We start from the raw sequence: 20566 nt of genomic DNA, 5'->3' as shown, positions 1-20566 counted from the left end.
TGAAATGTCAGAATAATAGTAGAGAGAATGATTTATTTCAGCTTTTATTTCTTTAATCTCATTCCAAGTGGGTCAGAAGTTTACATACACTCAATTAGTATTTGGTAGCATTGCCTTTAAATTGTTTAACTTGGGTCGAACATTTGGTGTAGCCTTCCACAAGCTTCCCACAATAAATTGGGTGAATTTTGGCACATTCCTCCTGACAGAGCTGGTGTAACTTAGTCAGGTTTGTAGGCCTCCTTGCTCGCACATGCTTTTTCAGTTCTGCCCACAAATTTTCATTGAGGTCAGGGCTTTGTGATGGCCACTTCAATACCTTGACTTTGTTATCCTTGAGCCATTTTGCCACTACTTTGGAAGTATGCTTGGGGGTCGTTGTCCATTCAAATCAAATCAAATTTTATTTGTCACATACACATGGTTAGCAGATGTTAATGCGAGTGTAGCGAAATGCTTGTGCTTCTAGTTCCGACAATGCAGTAATAACCAACAAGTAATCTAACTAACAATTCCTAAACTACTGTCTTATACACAGTGTAAGGGGATAAAGAATATGTACATAAGGATATAAGAATGAGTGATGGTACAGAGCAGCATAGGCAAGATACAGTAGATGGTATCGAGTACAGTATATACATATGAGATGAGTATGTAAACAAAGTGGCATAGTTAAAGTGACTAGTGATACATGTATTACATAAGGATGCAGTCGATGATATAGAGTACAGTATATACGTATGCATATGAGATGAATAATGTAGGGTAAGTAACATTATATAAGGTAGCGTTGTTTAAAGTGGCTAGTGATATATTTACATCATTTCCCATCAATTCCCATTATTAAAGTGGCTGGAGTTGAGTCAGTGTCAGTGTGTTGGCAGCAGCCACTCAATGTTAGTGGTGGCTGTTTAACGTTTAGAAGACCCATTTGCGACCAAGCTTTAACTTTCTGACTGATATCTTAATATGTTGCTTCAATATATCCACATCATTTTCCAGCCTCATGATGCCATCTATTTTGTGAAGTGCACCAATCCCTCCTGCAGCAAAGCACTCCCACAACATGATGCTGCCACCCCCATGCTTCACGGTTGAGATGGTGTTCTTCGGCTTGCAAGCCTCCCCCTTTTTCCTCCAAACATAACGATGGTTATTAAGGCCATACAGTTCTATTTTTATTTCATCAGACCAGAGGACATTTCTCAAAAAAGTTCGATCTTTGTCTCCATGTGCAGTTAAAAAACGGAGTCTGGCATTTTTATGGTGGTTTTGGAGCAGTGGCTTCTTCCTTGCTGAGCGGCCTTTCAGATTATGTCGATATAGATACTTTTGTACCTGTTTTCATCTCTAGGAGATGAACGCCTCTCCGTCCTGAGCGGTATGACGGCTGCGTGGTCCCATGGTGTTTATACTTGCATACTATTGTTTGTACAGATGAACATGGTACCTTCAGGCATTTGGAAATTGCTCCCAAGGATGAACCAGACTTGTGGAGGTCTACAATTTTTTTTCTGATGTCTTGGCTGATTTCTTTTGATTTTCCCATGATGTCAAGCAAAGAGGCACAGAGTTTGAAGGTAGGCCTTCAAATACATCCACAGGTACACCTCCAATTGACTCAAATGATGTCAATTACCCTATTAGAAGCTTCTAAAGCCATGACAAAATTTTGTGGAATTTTCCAAGCTGTATAAAGGCACAGTCAACTTAATGTATGTAAACTTCTGACCCACTGGAATTGTGATACAGTGAATTATAAGTGAAATAATCTGTCTGTAAACAATAGTTGGAAAAATTACTTGTGTCATGCACAAAGTAGATGTCCTACTCAACTTGCCAAAACTATAGTTTGTCAACAAGAAATTTGTGGAGTGGTTGAAAAACTAGTTTTAATGACTCCAACCTAAGTGTATGTAAACTTCCGACTTCAACTGTATGTAGCCCATATATCTGATGCTGTCTGGAACAAAAGAATGACATGTTGCCGCCATATCATTTGATTGATTGATGCCAGCAAGCATTTGGCTTCCCTTGATAAAAAATAAATACAATGATTAGCCAATCAGCGTTGAGCTGAGCTCAACTGTGGGTTGTCCTGGCACAGCAAACGCCTCCCAAGGGAGGCCAGTTTGGATCTTCGGCAAAACATCATCATTGTTGGTACACTTGTCTCTTCCTGGTTTGCTTGTGTTGATGTCCTGCAGTAGCGAGCTTGCTAAATCGGCCCTTTCCTCAGCCATGCATGGAGAGGAGGATCTGGACTTGTGGTTTTAACTTAATCCCATGTACAGGCTAGATGATTATGATGGCGATTCTGATGTAAACATAAATTAATATATTGTGCCACTGGCCTTTGAGGCTGCTGCCTACATACAGACTTAAAATCATTGGCCACTTTAATAAATGGATCACCTGTCACTTTAATAATGCCACTTTAATAACATCTACATATCTTGCATTACTCATCTCATATGTGTATACTGTATTTTATACCATCTATTGCATCTTGATTATGCCGCTCTGTCATTGCTCATCCATATATTTATATGTATATGTTCTTAATCCATTCCTTTACTTAGATTTGTGTGTATTAGGTAGTTGTTGTGGAATTGTTAGATTATATGTTAGATATGAATTGATAGATATTGCTACTCTGTCGGAACGAGAAGCACAAGCATTTCGCTACGCTCGCAATAACATCTGCTATCCATGTGTATGTGATCAATAAAATTATACGATTTGATTTGATTGAAGTTCAATATGTAGGCTAGTATAGGCTCACATTAACTAGCTAGCTAACTTAGCTGGTTCATTGTTGCCCATGCGAGGAAGTTAGGTTAGCATGCATTTTAGCTAGGTAGCCTATGAAAACAAAAACTAAAAGTGTAGTGTATGACAGAGCCATGGACGATTTTGCCAACATGAACAAGAGGAGTTCAACTAGTCTACAAGTAGGATGAGTCAACTTTTAAAAAATTATTGCGCACACACACACACACACACACAAATAAGTACTCTGGACAGCCACATGATATTTAGCAACATTAAGTTTGTTTTCAGTGTATTAAACTAAGCATGTATAGCCTTGTTGATTTGATTATGTTTAAATGTTTAAGTTAAATGGTGCTGGAATAGCGGAGGCAGCGCTCCTGTTGTCTCTGTGCTGACTTGCGGTAACTCTGTGGTTCTAAATCAGTAGTTGTTTAGTAAACTGAAAAACATGAACTTGTTTGACCACGCTGCAGGCCATATACTGTAGCTGTTTGTAACATGCAATATTTGCTTTGTGGGATTGGCCGGACAGATGTTGCTCTCTGGTTTTGTGATGAAACAAACGTATGTGTAGTTGAATTTATTCCGCCACTGTGTGATTGTTTTCTTTTTGTTGTCACAGCCTTAATGTGTGTCACAGTGGCGTATAAAGGAATGTGTTATAGAGAAAACAAGGCAAATATCACAACATAGGTTGTAATATGGCTCTTTTACTGGCTTGGCTTCCTCAGTGATTTAACCTACACACCGCTACTGCTCTCACTGCTTTTGATTTTCCTCCCCTGGAGGTGTCACGCCCTGGGGCCTGTTGCACAAAACTAGGATAAGGGATTAAGCCAGGATATCTTGGTGATCCTGGCTCAATTGATCCGTAATCCGGTTGCACTAAAGATGGATAGGGGGCAGGAGGATATGTTATGGTATAAATTACCATGGAGATTTATTCTGTGGAGCTAGCCTGCTCCAGACCAGGCTAAATTCCAGGATCTATTTAATCTCATCCCTAATGTCAGTCAGCACAAATGGAAACCAATAGTTATTTCACTGCTCACTATACATTGTTATCACATATAACTAGACCCACTGTTATTATTTAAACGTTTGTGATCATTAATTTCAATGATTTTGGATAAAAAATGATTTTTAGATGATGTTATCATTAGATAATTTAGTTTCCCATAGACTATAAGGCTATATATAAAATAGAATATTAGGGCCACAGAGGGGAAAAAAAAACACAAGTCATAATATTGTAACCAGTTGTTTTAAAGGAGGACAGTTGTTAAAATGACAGATGTGGGGCATTTCGTGAAATTGTACTTCAGTATGGTTTCATAAACAAAGACATGCTGATGTGCCAGAATATTAAGTATCACATTGTCATAAGTATCAAAACTGTAAAAACAATATGTAGCTTTTCTGCAGAAAGAACCAGCCTCATAAATGTATGACTTTATCCTTTTTCTTCAGTGTGGCCCTAGTACTCTGTCATATAAACAAATACACATTCCATATGAATATAAAAACACAATGTGTAACATTATGTTCCTTTATTGAATAAGGACAAAACAAAGCAGGTAAACCATCAGCTCCTTTCGAAACTGAAGTCACAGTGACTCTACAAGATGGAAAGCACAGAATCCAAGCATATACAAAATGATACATACACATTCAAAGGTCTGTATATAACACACCCTGCATGTCTGCACACTAAAATAAATGCAGGACAAATCCATACACATCAACTGAACAGACAAATGAATGGATGCAGTAGCCTCCCTGCAGCCTTGTATTACACACAGTATACCGCACAAACGTCATAAGAGGCCAAATTCGTCAAAAAACGAACCCAAAAAAACCCAAATTCCTCTGCCACCGCAGGACATATTTAACCAAAATTGAAAGCACACATACTAACTAAAATAATTCAACACATATTGGTCCCTCAGCAGCCGACCACTGTCGTCATCAGGGAAGATTGCCGGATTGTCCCAGTCCATGGCTGGTGGCACTCTGGGGGCCCTCTCCTTCCTCAGGCAGGCCACATTGTGGAGGACAGCACCAAGCCACAGTAATATCACATGCCCTAACAGGGCTGACCCTTAATTTGTGAAGGCAGTGAAAGCGTGCCTTCAGGAGGCCAAAGGTCATTTCAACTCTGGCCCTGGTCCTGGCATGGGCATGGTTGTAGGACTGCTGTGCTTCCTGGGGGTCTGTGAAAGGTGTCAGGAGAAAAGGCTGGCAGCCATACCCCGTCTCCCAGCAACACACCAGAGAATTCACCTGTCAACACAAAATCTCATCATTACTACCTCATAAACACAGTGATATTCTTGACACAGCCATGATGGTTATAAATAGGGGTTGTGTGGCTTACCTTGTGATAGATTTCAGAGGCCCGAAAGATTCTGGAGTCATGGACTGAGCCAGGCCATTTAGCCACAACATTGCTGATCACACAGTCAGCATTGCAGACCATCTGAAATCATAAGATGAGGAATAGTACACCAATCAATGCACATCACTGGCAATGCAGAGTGTTCGTCAATGGACAATATCAAAAAGTTATGTTCACCTGAACATTAATGCTGTGAAAGGATTTCCTATTCACAAAATCGGCCTCATGGGCACCTGAGGGGGCTTTTATCCTTATGTGTGTGCAGTCCACTGCACCAATGACATTGGGGAAACCTGTCACACAAAGTAATGAGTATCCTACTATGTGTTAACAGTTGTCCTGTAATTTGTAGATCCTCTTACCTGCAATCCTATAGAACTCCTCTTTGATGTCACAGAGTCTTCTGTGGCCAGGGAAGGAGATGAAGACATCTGCTAATGCTTTGATAGCCAGACACACACTCCTTATTGTGCGGCAAATTGTGGCCTTGTTCAGCATCCCCCACTGAGTACAGGAAGGCTCCACTAGCAAAAAAGCGCAAGGCCACACAAACCATTTGCTCCACACTCAGTGCATGGCTCCGTGCAGTGCGGTGCTTAATCCTGGGACCCAGTAGTCTGCATAGATACCTGATGCCATCTGCAGAAAACCTGTATCTTTCATATAGATGGTCATCAGGGAAGGCCAGTGGGTCCAACCGGTCCCTGAAGACCCTTTCTTGCCTGAAGGCTCTCCTCAGCACAAGTGCTTCTTCATCCACCACATCTCGCACGAATGGGCATGCCATTGTCAGAGCAGAAAGGAACACACAATTTTGGGCCTTCATATAGGCTAGTGGCCACACCTGGTGCTGGGGGTGGGCAAAAGAGGGCGATGCCTTATAACGATGACTTGGTTGTACTGATTGCTGGGAAAATAAAAAACCTTAGAAAGATGCCACCGTCCTGTGTGCTCACAATAAGAGCTCATATGTCATGGCTCACTTGACTTTACGAGAATATACCTAATTTTTATTTTGAGCTGTGTCATCTTCTTGGAGCTGGGGGAGGAAAGAAAATAATGATTAATACATTTGTGTTACAGTTAGCATACAGTGTACATTGAAGGCATATCTCACCTCCCTCTCAAGTTTTTTTATTTCAAGGTCCAGTTTCCTAATTGTCCTCTTTTTATTTCGGACTCCAGTGCAAGATTTTCCATCTTTTTCTTCTTGTACTGAATGTCTATGTCTGCCAGTTCTATTTGGCGCCGGAGGTGGTTGCCATACAACTTTCTGATAGCTTGTGAGCTCTGTGAACACAATACAATTAGCGCAGCTGGAATTTGGCAGGATGTGGTGTCCTTTTATTAATACGCACTATGTTGCCAGGCTGGTTTTCCCACTGTATAGCATCTGGGTCCTGTAAAATAAATTAGATTTTTTGATTTTGATGAGGACTCCTCACCATTGTAGAGTAAATAGTACTTTCACAGTCTTAACATGATACCTCATGCCTTCTGGAATCCAGAGAGATGGTCTCCTCCTCATCATCGTCTCCATCATGTGCTGTTGCTGCTGCACTGGGGCCTTCACCCTATCACATTTAATCGGATTCATATTGAAGCTAGTAGACAAGACATGCCAGGCCTACAGTATGCCTTTGATGGAGTACTCACTGGATCAGCATCGTCTGGTGCTTGTGCTGGTGGCTCTAACAGGAACACAGTGCTGCCAGACACTGCAAGGCAATAGGTAAACCAAAGTCAGACAGTCCAAATTGATTCAATATGAATGTGGTTGTATCCCATGTAGAGATGGAAGGACATACCTTGAATGAAGCGGGTGGCATCTTGGGAGGAACCTATGCTCGTCTCTTTCCCCCAGGGATCCCCTCTAAGACGGGCCTGCCTTTATTTAGCTCCAAGGCCATGTCCTCTGCTGGGGTAAGGTCAGCCTTTGGTGACCCACCACCCGTGCCTTGTCTGTGGGTATTCTTTTTCACTGCTAAAACAGTACAGACAATGTGTGAGCAGGCACCTTCTGGGTACAATATATGCTTGTGCTTTGTTAAATATTAGTCAGGGACCATACCATTCTGCAGAATGTTCTTGTATTTGATTTTGACCTGCTGCCTTGTCCGTTTTGGCCCGTTCATGTTTAATCTACACACACACACACACACACACACACACATTTAATGGAGTCACACTGCAAAAAATTACTTGGTATTTTTGTCTTGTTTTCAGTAAAAATATCAAAATTTATCGTAGCTTTATACAGTGTGATGGAGTTACTTTACACAATTTCACTCATATCTGCAGTGCATTTCAATTAAAAATTTAACCGTTTCATAATTACAGTACAACTGCATTTTTGGAGATGTGAATTAAATATTTGAATTGTAATTGTGATATTTCAGCGGAGCGGTGAGTGTGTAATTGTGCACTACTTACGCATTCAGGCGGTCTGCAATACTTTGCCACGCTTTTTCTCTTTGCTTTATCACTGTGGCGGTGTTGCCTTTCTTCTTAATTATATCTTTTACCTCCTCGTATGCCTCCATGAGGATTTGTGCTTCCGACGGGGAAAAGTACGCGGCTCTAGTTGCCATGGTAAATCAGTTAATCTGTGATCTGTGGCGGGGTCTATTTGAGTGAGCCGTGAGCGCGCACCTATCCAGGATTGGTTTCACCTGGCTTAATGAATCCGTGTCTGCTCATCCTGGCTTGGTCTTTGTGCAACCAATTAAGCCTGGACGCACATGTTTTGGCTTCATTGAGCTCAGCTGAGTCATTTATCCCGGATGTCTTAATTCTACTTTTGTGCAACAGGCCCCTGGTCTAAGTATTTTGTGTTTTTCTTCATGTATTGGGTCAGGCCAGGGTGTGGCATGGAGTTTTTGTATTGTGGAGTGTTTTGTCTTGGGGTTTTGGTGTGTATGTATTTGGGATTGTAGCTAGTGGGGTTATCTAGCAAAGTCTATGGCTGTCTGGAGTGGTTCTCAATCAGAGGCAGGTGCTTATCGTTGTCTCTGATTGGGAACCATATTTAAGCAGCTATATTCTTTGAGTTTGTCGTGGGTGATTGTCCTTAGTGTCTTGATGTCCTTGTGCTGTGTTAGTTGACACCAGTTTAGGCTGTTTTGGTTTTCATTTCGTTTATTTGTTTTTGTAGTGTTTTGTATTGATTTGTGTTATGTTTGTTTTATTAAACATGGATCACAATAGACATGCTGCAGTTTGGTCCGACTCTCCTTCACCATATGAAAACCGTGACAGGAGGGCCTCATCTTCCTCTACTCCTTATTACCCCTGTCTTATTATCATTGTTCCCTCCCCTCTGAGGCACATTGTTTCTCCCCTCTTTCAGGTTTCTGAGCTCAGCTGGGTTTATACGACTCAGTGCCAGAGCAGGTTGGTAGGATCTGTGTGTGTGTGTGTGTGTGTGTGTTCGTGTTTTTTTTATCAGAGGAGAGGAGTGTGCTTATCTCCATGACTACTGCCAACTGGAGCCTGTCTGGCTGTGGGAGTTCAGTCTACCCTGACAGCTAGCAGGCCTGTTGAATCAAATAACCCTTAGACACTATTTTAGGGATTGATATGTAGAGACACATGCACATGCACACACACTTAATGAGTGTAAACCAGGTATTTTAGCAACCCTGTTGGACCGATCTAGAGGGTTAAACACAGAGATTAGAATTAGCTTATTTTGGCGTTTGGGTGAGGCCACGGACTGGTCCCACTATTATTTTTCTCTGTATCTCCATTGCCCTTTATCCTTCTCTCTCTCTGTCTCTAGCTCCATTAACTTTTCTCTCCCTTCCTCTCCCGTCTCTCTCACGTTTAGCAAAGACAAAGCCACCATTGTTACCATGGTGATAGTGTTCGTCTGACCCTCTTTCCCTGATGAGCTCTAATAGTTAATTGGTGACCCAGAATGTTTCAGAAGTGTCTGTCCCCGAACACCCCCTCCTCCCCCTCCCCCACATACACACAAACACACCCCTCCTACCCCTCCACTCTGGCCTTACCTCAACGTCCCGTAGAGCATTTTATTGGGTACAGGACCTGTTGACAGGGCTGAATATACCTTTGAGTTCAGTTATGGGTTATGTTGTAAATCTCTCACACTGATTACAGATCTTTTAGCGTGCCTTGTAGTATCATGTGACGTGTGGAGCATGTTGGATTTGTATTTGTGTGTTGCGTGTTTGTACAGTAACATCACATAAATATAGCACCCTGCTAAAATTAGGTTCAGTGTGAGATGAGAGTTGAGAGTTTGACCCTTGATCTCAGAACTCATGGCCTTTAAGACTGGGTTAGTGTGTGTGGAGATCAATAACCCTAAAGAAGACGCTGCGTGCCGAAATGTTGGTTAGGTGCACCCATTGAATTGTTTGGAGCATATTTAGAGTGTGCGACTTTCTTTTTATACAGTTTACCCTCTGTTAGCCAGCACCTCAACAAAAAATGTTGGGTTTGCGTCAGCTCATGGTTTTTACTACATAAAGTTCATTAAGTGACACTCTTTGAACTTTGTTTTCACACCCATTAACATGTTCTCTCAAAACCATTTTTAATAATGGGAAATTATTTATGATGATTATCACTTTGGCTTCAGCATCAGGTGTTAACGAATTGTACTGTTTTCCTCTGGTGTCTGTCTATTCATCTCTGCCAGTCTCAATGCATGATCCTCAGTCAATAACTCCACCTGATTGGCTGATTTGCCTCACCTTTGACCTCTGCCCTCTGCTACTTCCTGTCTGCTGCGCCTCACCTCTGGTCTCCCTCTCTCTGCAGGTAGGACAAGTGTGCTGGACGATCTCCTACCAGAGTTTGATGTGGAGATTATACCAGGTACGGCTGCTTGCTTCCTCATTCGCTGGCCACGGTCTGTCACTGTCTGTCTGTCTTTCTGTTAATCTGTGTGTGATTATGCCAAAAATGGCTGCCTTTTCACCTCACCTGTCCCTTCCTTACCTGTTCCCCTCGGTGACATCCCCTGCTCTGGCTCTGCTTACCTGTCATCGCAACCCCCCCATGCTGCTCTCTCACTGTCCAATCATCTCCTGGGAATCTTGATTGCTTTAACAACTGCAGAGGAAAGAACCAATGTGGCCTCATCTTATATTCTGCCTCTGCGCAGTCATGCATTAACTCACTCTCACTAGCTAGGTTTCTGTCCAATTTGCGACATATTTTCATGCGAATCTTCAAAAATCTGCATAAAAGAATATTTATTTATTTATAAAGCCCTTTTTACATCAGCAGATGTCACAAAGTGCTTATACAGAAACCCAGCCGAAAACCCCAAACAGCAAGCAATGCAGATGTAAAAGCACAGTGGCTAGGAAAAACGCCCTAGAAAGGCTTGAGCCTAAGAAGAAACCTAGAGAGGAACCAGGCTCTGAGGGGTGGCCAGTCCCCTTCTGGCTGTGCCGGGTGGAGATTATAACAGTACATGGCCATTAAGGCCAGATCATTCTTCAAGACGTTCAAACATTCATAGATGACCAGCAGAACCAAATAATAATCACAGTGGTTGTAGAGGGTGCAACAGGTCAATGCAATACCTATGGAGTAAATGTCAGTTGGCTTTTCATAGTCGAGCATTCAGAGGTCGAGAGGTCGATCGAGAGACAGCAGGCAGGTCCAAACAGCAGGCAGGTTTGAGACAAGGTGGCACGTCAGGGTTCCATAGCCGCAGGCAGAACAGTTGAAACTGGAGCAGCAGCACGACCAGGTGGACTGAGGCATGGTCCTAGGGCTTAGGTCCTCCGGGAGGGGAGGGAGAGAGAGAGATGTCTTTCCATCAAACGTACTTAAATTCCCATGTCACAAAACCTGTTGCATCTGGTCATGGCACGTGTGCTATAGCCAACATCCCACAGTCATAGTAGCTACCTACATTATGTGATTATTATTGATAAGAACAACATGATTTTATTTGTCAAACTACAGCCAAGCATCGATCATCATGTCACCAGAATAAGACCCTCCATATTTATTGGAAAGGAGCATCAAGCTCATCACGTGCACCAGCCTGGGAAGTTAATCGTAATTGATTTCATCTGTAGCCTAATAAACTGCATGGTTTCCCGAGTTGTAGTGGAGGACCACACAATATATCTTGTGACTCCATGTTACTTCAATACAGTTGAAGTCGGAAGTTTACATACACTTAGGTTGGAGTCATTAAAACTCATTTTTCAACCACTCCACAAATTTCTTGTTAACAAACTATAGTGTTGGCAAGTTGGTTATGACATCTACTTTGTGCTAATTGACATCATTTGAGTCAATTGGAGGTGTACCTGTGGATGTATTTCAAGGCCTACCTTCAAACTCTGTGCCTCTTTGCTTGACATCATGGGAAAATCAAAAAAAATCAGCCAAGACCACAGAAAACAAATTGTAGACCACCAGTCTGGTTCATCCTTGGGAGCAATTTCCAAACGCCTGAAGGTACCACGTTCATCTGTACAAACAATAGTACGCAAGTATAAACACCATGGGACCACGCAGCTGTCATAACGCTCAGGAAGGAGACACGTTCAGTCTCCTAGAGATGAACGTACTTTGGTGTGAAAGTGCAAATCAATCCCAGAACAACAGCAAAGGACCTTGTGAAGATGCTGGAGGAAACGGGTACAAAAGTATCTATATCCACAGTAAAACGAGTCCTATATCGACATAACCTGAAAGGTCGCTCAGCAAGGAAGAAGCCACTGCTCCAAAACCACAATTAAAAAGCCAGATTACGGTTTGCAACTGCATATGGGGACAAAGATAGAACTGTTTGGCCATAATGACCATCATTACGTTTGGAGGAAAAAGGGGGAGGCTTGCAAGCCGAAGAACACCATTCAAAACGCGAAGCATGGGGGTGGCAGAATCATGTTGTGGGGGTGCTGTGCTGCAGGAGGAACTGGTGCACTTCACAAAATAGATGGCATCACGAGGAAGGAAAATTATGTGGATATATTGAAGCAACATCTCAAGACATCAGTCAGGAAGTTAAAGATTGGTCGCAAATGGGTCTTCCAAATGGACAATGACCCCAAGCATACTTCCAAAGTTGTGGCAAAATGGCTTAAGGACAACAAAGTCAAGGTATAGCCTTGACCTCAATCCTAAAGAACATTTGTGGGCAGAACTGAAAAAGCATGTGCGAGCAAGGAGGCCTACAAACCTGACTCAGTTACACCAGCTCTGTAAGGAGGAATGGCCCAAAATATATTGTGGGTGTAAGGCCATGGGTGTCGTGAGGGTGAAATCAGGCGCAGGAAAGCAGAGTTCAATAATGTGCTTTTTTTTTAAATGCACACATGGTGAACTACGGTCACCCCACTTATGGGTGCTCAAACCAAATGCCCCAGACACAGGGAACCGAAAACAGTCCAGCACTAAATACACGAACATGTACACCTAATGCAAACACCAGGGTTACAATAATCAATCCCGCACAAAGAACCAGGCGGGCCGGCTAACTAATAAAGCCTCACTAATTATAACCAACTCAAAACAGGTGTACTCAATAAACACATAATAATGGGGAGAAAAGAATCAGTGGCAGCTAGTAGGCCGGCGACGACGTCCGCCGAGCGCCACCCGAACGGGAAGGGGAGCCACCCGAACGGGAAGGGGAGCCACCTTCGGTCGGAGTCGTGACAGTGGGAAGCTTGTGGAAAGCTACACCAAACATTTGACCCAAGTTAAACAATTTAAAGGCAATGCTACCAAATACTAATTGAGTGTATGTAAATTTCTGACCCACTGGGAATGTGATGAAAGAAATAAAAACTGAAATAAATCATTCTCTCTACTATTAATCTGACATTTCACATTCTTAAAATAAAGTGGAGATCCTAACTGGCCTAAAACATGAAATGTTTACTAGGATTAAATCAGGAAGTGTGAAAAACTGACTTCAAATTTAAATGATTATTATATCAATATTTGCGCATAGGAGCATAGTTTCCACTGCCATTGCTCGCAATAATTAATTTTACCGACACAAAAAGATCCCACCATGTCGAGCAAACAAATGATCTGTCGGCATTTATAAAATGGAAGCCTTACTGTCCCAATCATATTCTTACTACAGTACTAAATACATGGTGTGTATTTAATACCTCTCCTCAATGGAGCAGATTTATTCACAAGAAACCACCCCCCCCCCCATCTCTTTTGAAAATCTCTCTGAAGAGGTCCACTTGGGATGTGTTTTTTCACAAGGGGCTCACTGAAGTATTGCCATTTTCATTTCTGCTTACGCCCTGACGAATTCATCATTAGTGTTGAGGGCCTTGTCGTGCAGCCAGCAACCTCTGCCTCTCTACACCCAGAGTGTTGGGGGGTTAATTTGACCTTTTATGTCAATGGTTATTATAGACAGAGATGCAGAAGATGTAACTTGAGTGAGTCACATGTAGTTACTAACTCAAGTAACAAGATGTGTATCTCTACTGTTTGTGGGATCTCTAGTCTTATTCATCTCTGTGTTTGTGTTCCAGAGTGGACGTTTGTGGGATCTGTAGTCCTGGGCAGTATCTTGTTCCTTTTGTTGATGGGGATCTGCTGGTGTCAGTGCTGCCCTCACTCCTGCTGCTGCTACCTCCGCTGCTGCTGCTGCCCTGACACCTGCTGCTGCCCACGTCACCGTGAGTAACATACACACACACATAACTACAAACACACACAGACTTACATTCACTTGCTTACCTTTTAAAAAGGTTAGGATTTTAATATTATTTGTCATTGTTTTCCAGTCTATGAGGCAGGGAAGATGGCAAAGAGTGGCCAGCCCCCCCAGATTGCTGTGTATCCCCCCTACTATATCCCTGGGGTCCCCACCATGGTCCCCTTTGCCCCTCCGTCCCTCGCGGACCCTAAGATGCTCTCCTTCCCCTCAGTGGAGAAGAACCTAGCTGGGGGTGAGTGATCGGACCCACACCTGCGCTCGTCCTTTCAGGCTGCAGGACCTGGACAAGCCATTCTGCATTGTGGGAAATGTAGTTTTGCATGATATATCACAGTAACATGAACTACCATTTGTAGAGGGTCATATGAGTCAACTAACCCTCTTCTTATGTCACTCTTCATTTTCTGTCTCTAAACTGGGTGGAGTTGTCTATGACCAGACGTGTGTGTGTGTGGGTGGGTGACTGGGTGTGTGTGCATGGGTGCATTCATACGCTCATGTGGGGGTGTGTGTGCGTGTGTGTTTTTATGTGTTTTTGTTTGTGTAATTAGGTTTTTACTGTGCCCATAGTTGCTTTTATCCTTGATATAAGTGTGTGTGGGTGTGTGCGTCTGTGTCTACAGTACGCAGTGGCTATCGTCTCCCGCCCAGTCACAGTCAGAACTCTATGAAGGTTCTGTACTACGTGGAGAAGGAGCTGGGACAGTTTCCCAGCGCCAAGATAGCTCCTCCACAATGTAAGCCTGTATGGAATCAGTAGTTTCTCTATAATCGCCACTCGTACATGTCTGTGTATTTGTCTCGGTCTGTGTTTAATGTGTGTGTTTGTATGTAAGTGTCTTGGTTAGTGCTTGTGTAAAGGTTTGTGTCCTCTTCATCAGAAACCCTCAGTTACATTCTCCATTAACTATTGATTTCGCCATTAATAACAAACTAACCCTAAATACACTGAATGTCATTAATTCCATCTACTGAGAGAATCCATTTGTGTTGAATCAGTCAAATGTTGTTTGGTAACCATTTTAAGGACTACTTATAAACTACGTATAAACCATTATTAAATTATTTATCATCCATTTGTAAACTTATCAACATTAGTAAGTACAGCACATTTTTTGGACGATGATATCTGTATTATCATAATGTTTATAAGAAGGTTTTTATGTAGATAATCAAATAGTAATACCATCAGTATACACAGACCATTGGGGTGGGATGATGTCACTCAAACACATTTGACCATGGGTGGCGATTTTACTCTAGATGAAAGACATCAGTGCTCTGTATTGATTGGACTGTTGCATTTTAATCTGATACTATTAGATGGCATGGTTCTCTATTTCACATGAAAGTTAATTTCCATACCAGTAATGTAAGAAGGTTTAGTAATTGTTTGTAAGCACACATTTATTTATGAATTGCAGGGGAAAGCATCTTGTCATTGGAAATTCCAATAAGGCGGAGGAAGACAGCCCTTTTTGGCTGATGTGTTCCGTGGAACGCATACCCATTCTATGTATTCTGTTTCTATGGGTGGCATGTTGTAATTTCATAATTGGCTCAGATTCCTTCTATAATGTCTCTCCCAAGATGTAAACTAAGAGCAACATACCATGAGAGCCATCAGCAAAAGCATTTGTTTTGAAAATTGGCAGTCTGTATTTACACTATGGCTATCAGATGTTATTTGCATTAGTTTTGGTGAAATTTGATGATGTGTCTGTGACTCGATTAGGAGTCTTGATGCATAGTGATGATGGTGGTGTACTATATATGCCGTAGATTAGTTCAGATTCAAAATACTATTGTAAAAACTTTTCTTGAAATCAGTAAAAGTCTCTATAGTGATGTGTTGTCCCAGCAGCCAGTAGCCTATCAGAGCTCAGCTCTCTGCATGAGGGAGGGGACACGGAGTTCCGGCAAACCTATCGGACAGTCCAGATGAAAGCTCTCCCGCCCATCGCCGACCTAGATGACCAATCAGAACTCATGGCAGCTCCCGTGCACAACAGTTGTCGACCCAGGCATTACCGTGGTAACGACACGGATGACGAACAAAACAGCAGGTACCACTGAGTGTGACTGTAACTCTATGACTGTGTGAGGACTGTCTCTACAGTTGTCATGCATAGGTGTAATAGGTGGCAGGGAAGTCAGGCGCAGGAGAGTCAAATGGAGTGTAAAATGGAGTCTTTTAATAAAGTCCACGGAGTATGCTCCATAACACTAAAAGTACATAACAAACAAACATGGGTACAAGGACCCGACGCGCACCTATACAACAAACACACTAAAACAATCTCTGACAAAGACATGAGGGGAAACAGAGGGTTATATACACAACAGGTAATGAATGGGATTGAAAACAGGTGTGTGGGAAGACAAGACAAAACCAATGGAAAATGAAAAAAGGATCAATGATGGCTAGAAGACCGGTGACGTCAAACGCCGAGCACCGCCCGAACAAGGAGAGGCAACGACTTCGGCAGAAGTCGTGACAACGGTACTCAAGATACGTTGTGTGTGTGAGAGAGAAAGAGAAGAGGATGTTGTATATGTATATTGTATTCCTGATTATCTTGTATTTAGTGTAGGGACTAAACATGTTGTTAGCACTGTGCATCTGTTATGTACTCTGATCCCCTGTCTTCCCTGTGTTTCAGGTGGAACCCTCGCTCTGTGCACCTGGAGAGGAAGACATTGGGCACCAGGGGGCGTACCGGCTCTCTGGATGAGTTGGAGGAGTTTTCTATGTCCTACGGCCCCCGTGTCTGGAGGGGCGAGCCCCGGGACCAGGACACGGACTACGACCTGGCGCTACGGGTGCGAGAGCACTACCCTCCCTGCTGGGACCACAGACCCCCTCGCCGTTTTCATGGAGACCGGGACAACAACAGGCACCCCCGCCGCAGCCCCCCTCCCTCACCGCAGAAGAAGAGGAGGGACACGTGGGATGGCGATCGCGATCGCCCCCACCAGCACACCCACGGGGAAAGGGGTTACGATTACGCTTTTCTCAATGACCTATTGGAGCATAAGGCGAGGGGGAGGGCAGGGGAGAGGGGCGAGAGAGGAAAGGGGCGGGCTGACGAGGATAGTGACACTCCTTCCAAGGGCAGTTCGAAGGGCAAGGGCAGTGATGGTTTCTACAGACAGTCGTCTAGCAACCGGCCCGAGGATGAGGACTCTTTACCTCCGTACTCAGAGCAGAAGGTGGAAAGGTATCAGACTATCAACCCAACCGCTGAACGTAACCGCACGGTCGAACCGCCCTCAGAGCGGTTCCGGTCCACTAACCCATCCATGCAACCGTTCTCCTACACCCGTCCCCCTAAAGTACTAGCACACACCGTACAGGGGTACCGAGAGGATAGGGACAAGAACCGAAATATGGTGAGTTACCTGTAGGAGGATCAAGTTGAAGAACCACCCCCCTCTCAGGTTGTCACAGATAGAAGAGCTCAGACGTAGCAAGCCTAGCAACTCTAACAGTCTGTATACCCATCCCAGTGTCTTAGTATTACACCAACTGGCCATGGTTAGTGTCTTTATTTTATATCAGTGGGTGTTGTACATAATTTTCTTAAAAGTATTTCATGTTGATTGATTGTTATGTGAAAAAAAGAGTCAAAGCACTATTTTGATGTCATTTTGATCTATTTTGTAAATAATGTAATGTTTAATGCTTTATTTTAGAGGAAAAAGGCCAAATCTTAATGCCAACAAGAATGTATGTTACTGTATGTGATTGTATCGTTCTTGTGGAACTCAGACATTACTAACAAACCATGACCTGCATGATTGGTGTGGATCCCCTCACTGACCAGGCCTGACTAATCGGGCATGAGCAACATGATTGCAGGGTATCTAACGTGTGTGGCTCTTGGTGTATTTCTTTAACAGACCCCTGCTCTGAGCAGAGACTCTCGTAGTTTGATACACCAGAGAGAACCCAAGCCCGTGCCTGCACAGCACTGCACTGCCAATATTGAGAATCACACGTCACTCACTCAAAACATCATGCATCACTTAAAATATCATGCATCAGCTTGGTAGAGACGAACTGCACATCAGGCATCAACCACATGGAGAGAGGCGTATCCAATAGAAGGCTTCTTTCCACAGAAGGAGTGGAAGGCACCTTGCAGGGATCATGAAAAGACAATGGAATGTGCATTGTTTATGCATGAATTGAGGAACATTTGGAAAATATTATTGTATGTGTGTTTAGCGTGCATGCATGTATACCATTTGAATGGGTATGTATGGGTGCAGCGTGTGTGTATGTGCACCGTTTGCCCATATTCAGGTTAATCTGTCATCTCAAACCAAGCATTCTACAGAGCAGTCCCCCTCTCTCACCTACACAACATGGTTACAGTTCCCATAAAGTTACCCAGATAACAATGATGCAATTAGGGGTATTTGTATGTATCGATAGGTATCATTAGGTGTCGGGGAGAGTTGGGACAAGGGGTTAGAAAAAAGGTAGGTAAAGAAGTAATCAAAGAAACTTAATAGGATCATTATGTGTGTAAAAGTGCTGGATTGTTTCAGAAATTATCTATATTCACCAATTGGTCATTATAATTAATACCTCCAATACCCCCCCCCCCCCCCATGCCAACAATGTTATCACGCTTTAGGAAACACAAAATAGGTGTCAATTGGGCCTATAAAATGGCAACTCAGGTTCACCTGTCTTCATTGTGTGTGTCATATACTGTACCTACTGAGCTTGAATTTGTATTACAGATTTGCAACTGAACTGTAATGCTATTCTGTATTAGCCCACAGTATTGAACAGTGGTTTGAAATTGCCATTCAGCCAGAGCAGACGTTTGTATATCACTTGTTTGACATGGATGATTTTGATAAACACCTGTAGCCTATCTTAGATTGTGCCATTGTGTGTGATTATTACATCATGTTATGTGTGTGTACATTGGATATGGAGTGTGTGTATCTTATCGCTTATCTATGTTAACTGCTTAATACACACACAGCGCTTGCTAACAACTTTCTTCACACACACACACAAGCACAACAGATTCACAACTCTTAACACCCTTCTCTGACAATGACCATTCATTTTCACACATACACAGGTGAAACAGCGAACAATTTATACCATATCTCTTATTCCCCAAGACACATACTGCTGAAATACAGTGATCTCCAAAAGTATTGGGACAGTGACATTTTTCTTTGTTTTTTGCTCTGTACTTCAGCAATTTGGATTTGAAATGATACTGTGACTGAGGTCAAAATGCAGACTGACAGTTTTAATTTGGGTGCATTTTGATTCTTATGGTGTGAACTGTTTAGAAATTATAGCACTTTTTGTACATGGTCCCCCCCCCCCATTTTAGGGGACAAAAGGTATTGGGACATATTCACTTGTGTGTATTAAAGTAGTCAAGTTTAGTATTTGGTCCCATATTCAAAGCACGCAATGACTACATCAAGCTTGTGACTCTACATATTTGTTGGATGCATTTGCTTGTTTGTTTGGGTTTTTTCTCAAATTATTTTGTGCCCAATAGAAATGAATGGTAAATGTTGGAGTCACTTTCATTGGAAATAAAAATAGCATATGTTCCTAAACACTTCTACATTAATGTGGACACTACCATTATTTATTGTCCTGAATGAATTGTGAATAATGATGAAAGTTAGATGCACAAATACCACCAAGACATGCTAACTCCCCACCATTACAATAACAGGTGAGATTAACATTTTTGGGCGGCTATGATATCTGTGGGTCTGTACTTTTCTCACTCATCAATATTCACAATATATTCAGGATAATAATAATAATAATCTGATAATAATAGATAGGAATATGGGACCAAATACTAAACATTTGACTACTTTAATTAATAGACATAAGTAAATTTGTTCCATTACTTTTAGTCCCCTAAAATATGGGGATCATGTACAAAAAGCTCAGTAATTTCTAAACAGTTTACCTGAAAATACCCTCAAATTAAAGCTGCCAGTCTGCACTTTAACCTAATAGTCATTGTATCATTTCAAATCCAAAATGCTGGAGTACAGAGACAAATCAACAACCAAAAATGTAACTGTCTCAATACTTTGGAGCTCACTGTATCTGTCCCTTCTGAATGTGGGACAACACTGAACATTGATCAATATGCTGACCATGACACGGGGAAATGGAGTGTAGCAGGAAATATGACAGGATTCTAGATTCCACAAGTCCGACCAAGATGCATCCTTTCCAGGATGACATCACAATACCAGGAAGGAAGCTTTCGCTTCACTATCTGGTCTTCACAGATGCAGAATCCCTCTTCAATGTAAAATTGAGTGCTCTGCATTTACAGTGCCTTGCGAAAGTATTCGCCCCCTTTGAACTTTGCGACCTTTTGCCACATTTCAGGCTTCAAACATAAAGATATAAAACTGTATTTTTTTGTGAAGAATCAACAACAAGTGGGACACAATCATGAAGTGGAGCGACATTTATTGGATATTTCAAACTTTTTTAACAAATCAATAACTGAAAAATTGGGCGTGCAAAATTATTCAGCCCCTTTACTTTCAGTGCAGCAAACTCTCTCCAGAAGTTCAGTGAGGATCTCTGAATGATCCAATGTTGACCTAAATAACTAATGATGATAAATACAATCCACCTGTGTGGAATCAAGTCTCCGTATAAATGCACCAGCACT

General features: G+C 42.4%; 1 protein-coding gene and 1 long non-coding RNA gene across 5 annotated transcripts in view; one reads left to right on the top strand and one right to left on the bottom strand.

The window, feature by feature from the left end:
- LOC135547326 (immunoglobulin-like domain-containing receptor 2) overlaps positions 1–18762 on the top strand; it is a 34352-nt gene extending 15590 nt beyond the window's left edge. For 2 of the 4 annotated variants that reach the window (XM_064976218.1, XM_064976215.1), the window contains 6 exons: positions 9962–10018; positions 13678–13824; positions 13933–14097; positions 14489–14602; positions 15730–15931; positions 16529–18762. In XM_064976218.1, the coding sequence (XP_064832290.1) occupies positions 9962–10018; positions 13678–13824; positions 13933–14097; positions 14489–14602; positions 15730–15931; positions 16529–17273 (1430 nt within the window). In that variant the 3' untranslated portion in view covers positions 17274–18762. The remainder of the gene's footprint in view (positions 1–9961; positions 10019–13677; positions 13825–13932; positions 14098–14488; positions 14603–15729; positions 15932–16528) is intronic. The other 2 variants (XM_064976216.1, XM_064976217.1) reach the window with 2 other exon arrangements.
- LOC135547327 (uncharacterized) lies at positions 4865–6068 on the bottom strand. Its single transcript, XR_010456688.1, has 3 exons — positions 5536–6068; positions 5153–5254; positions 4865–5058 (listed from the first exon to the last, which is right to left on the bottom strand). It is a non-coding gene; the product is annotated as an uncharacterized LOC135547327 (long non-coding RNA).
- Positions 18763–20566: the final 1804 nt, after the last annotated feature.

Source organism: Oncorhynchus masou, chromosome 10 (assembly GCF_036934945.1).
Source record: "Oncorhynchus masou masou isolate Uvic2021 chromosome 10, UVic_Omas_1.1, whole genome shotgun sequence".
NCBI lineage: Eukaryota > Metazoa > Chordata > Actinopteri > Salmoniformes > Salmonidae > Oncorhynchus > Oncorhynchus masou.
The sequence above is the reverse complement of the archived record's forward strand: the minus strand, read 5'-3'. Positions and strand labels throughout refer to the sequence as shown.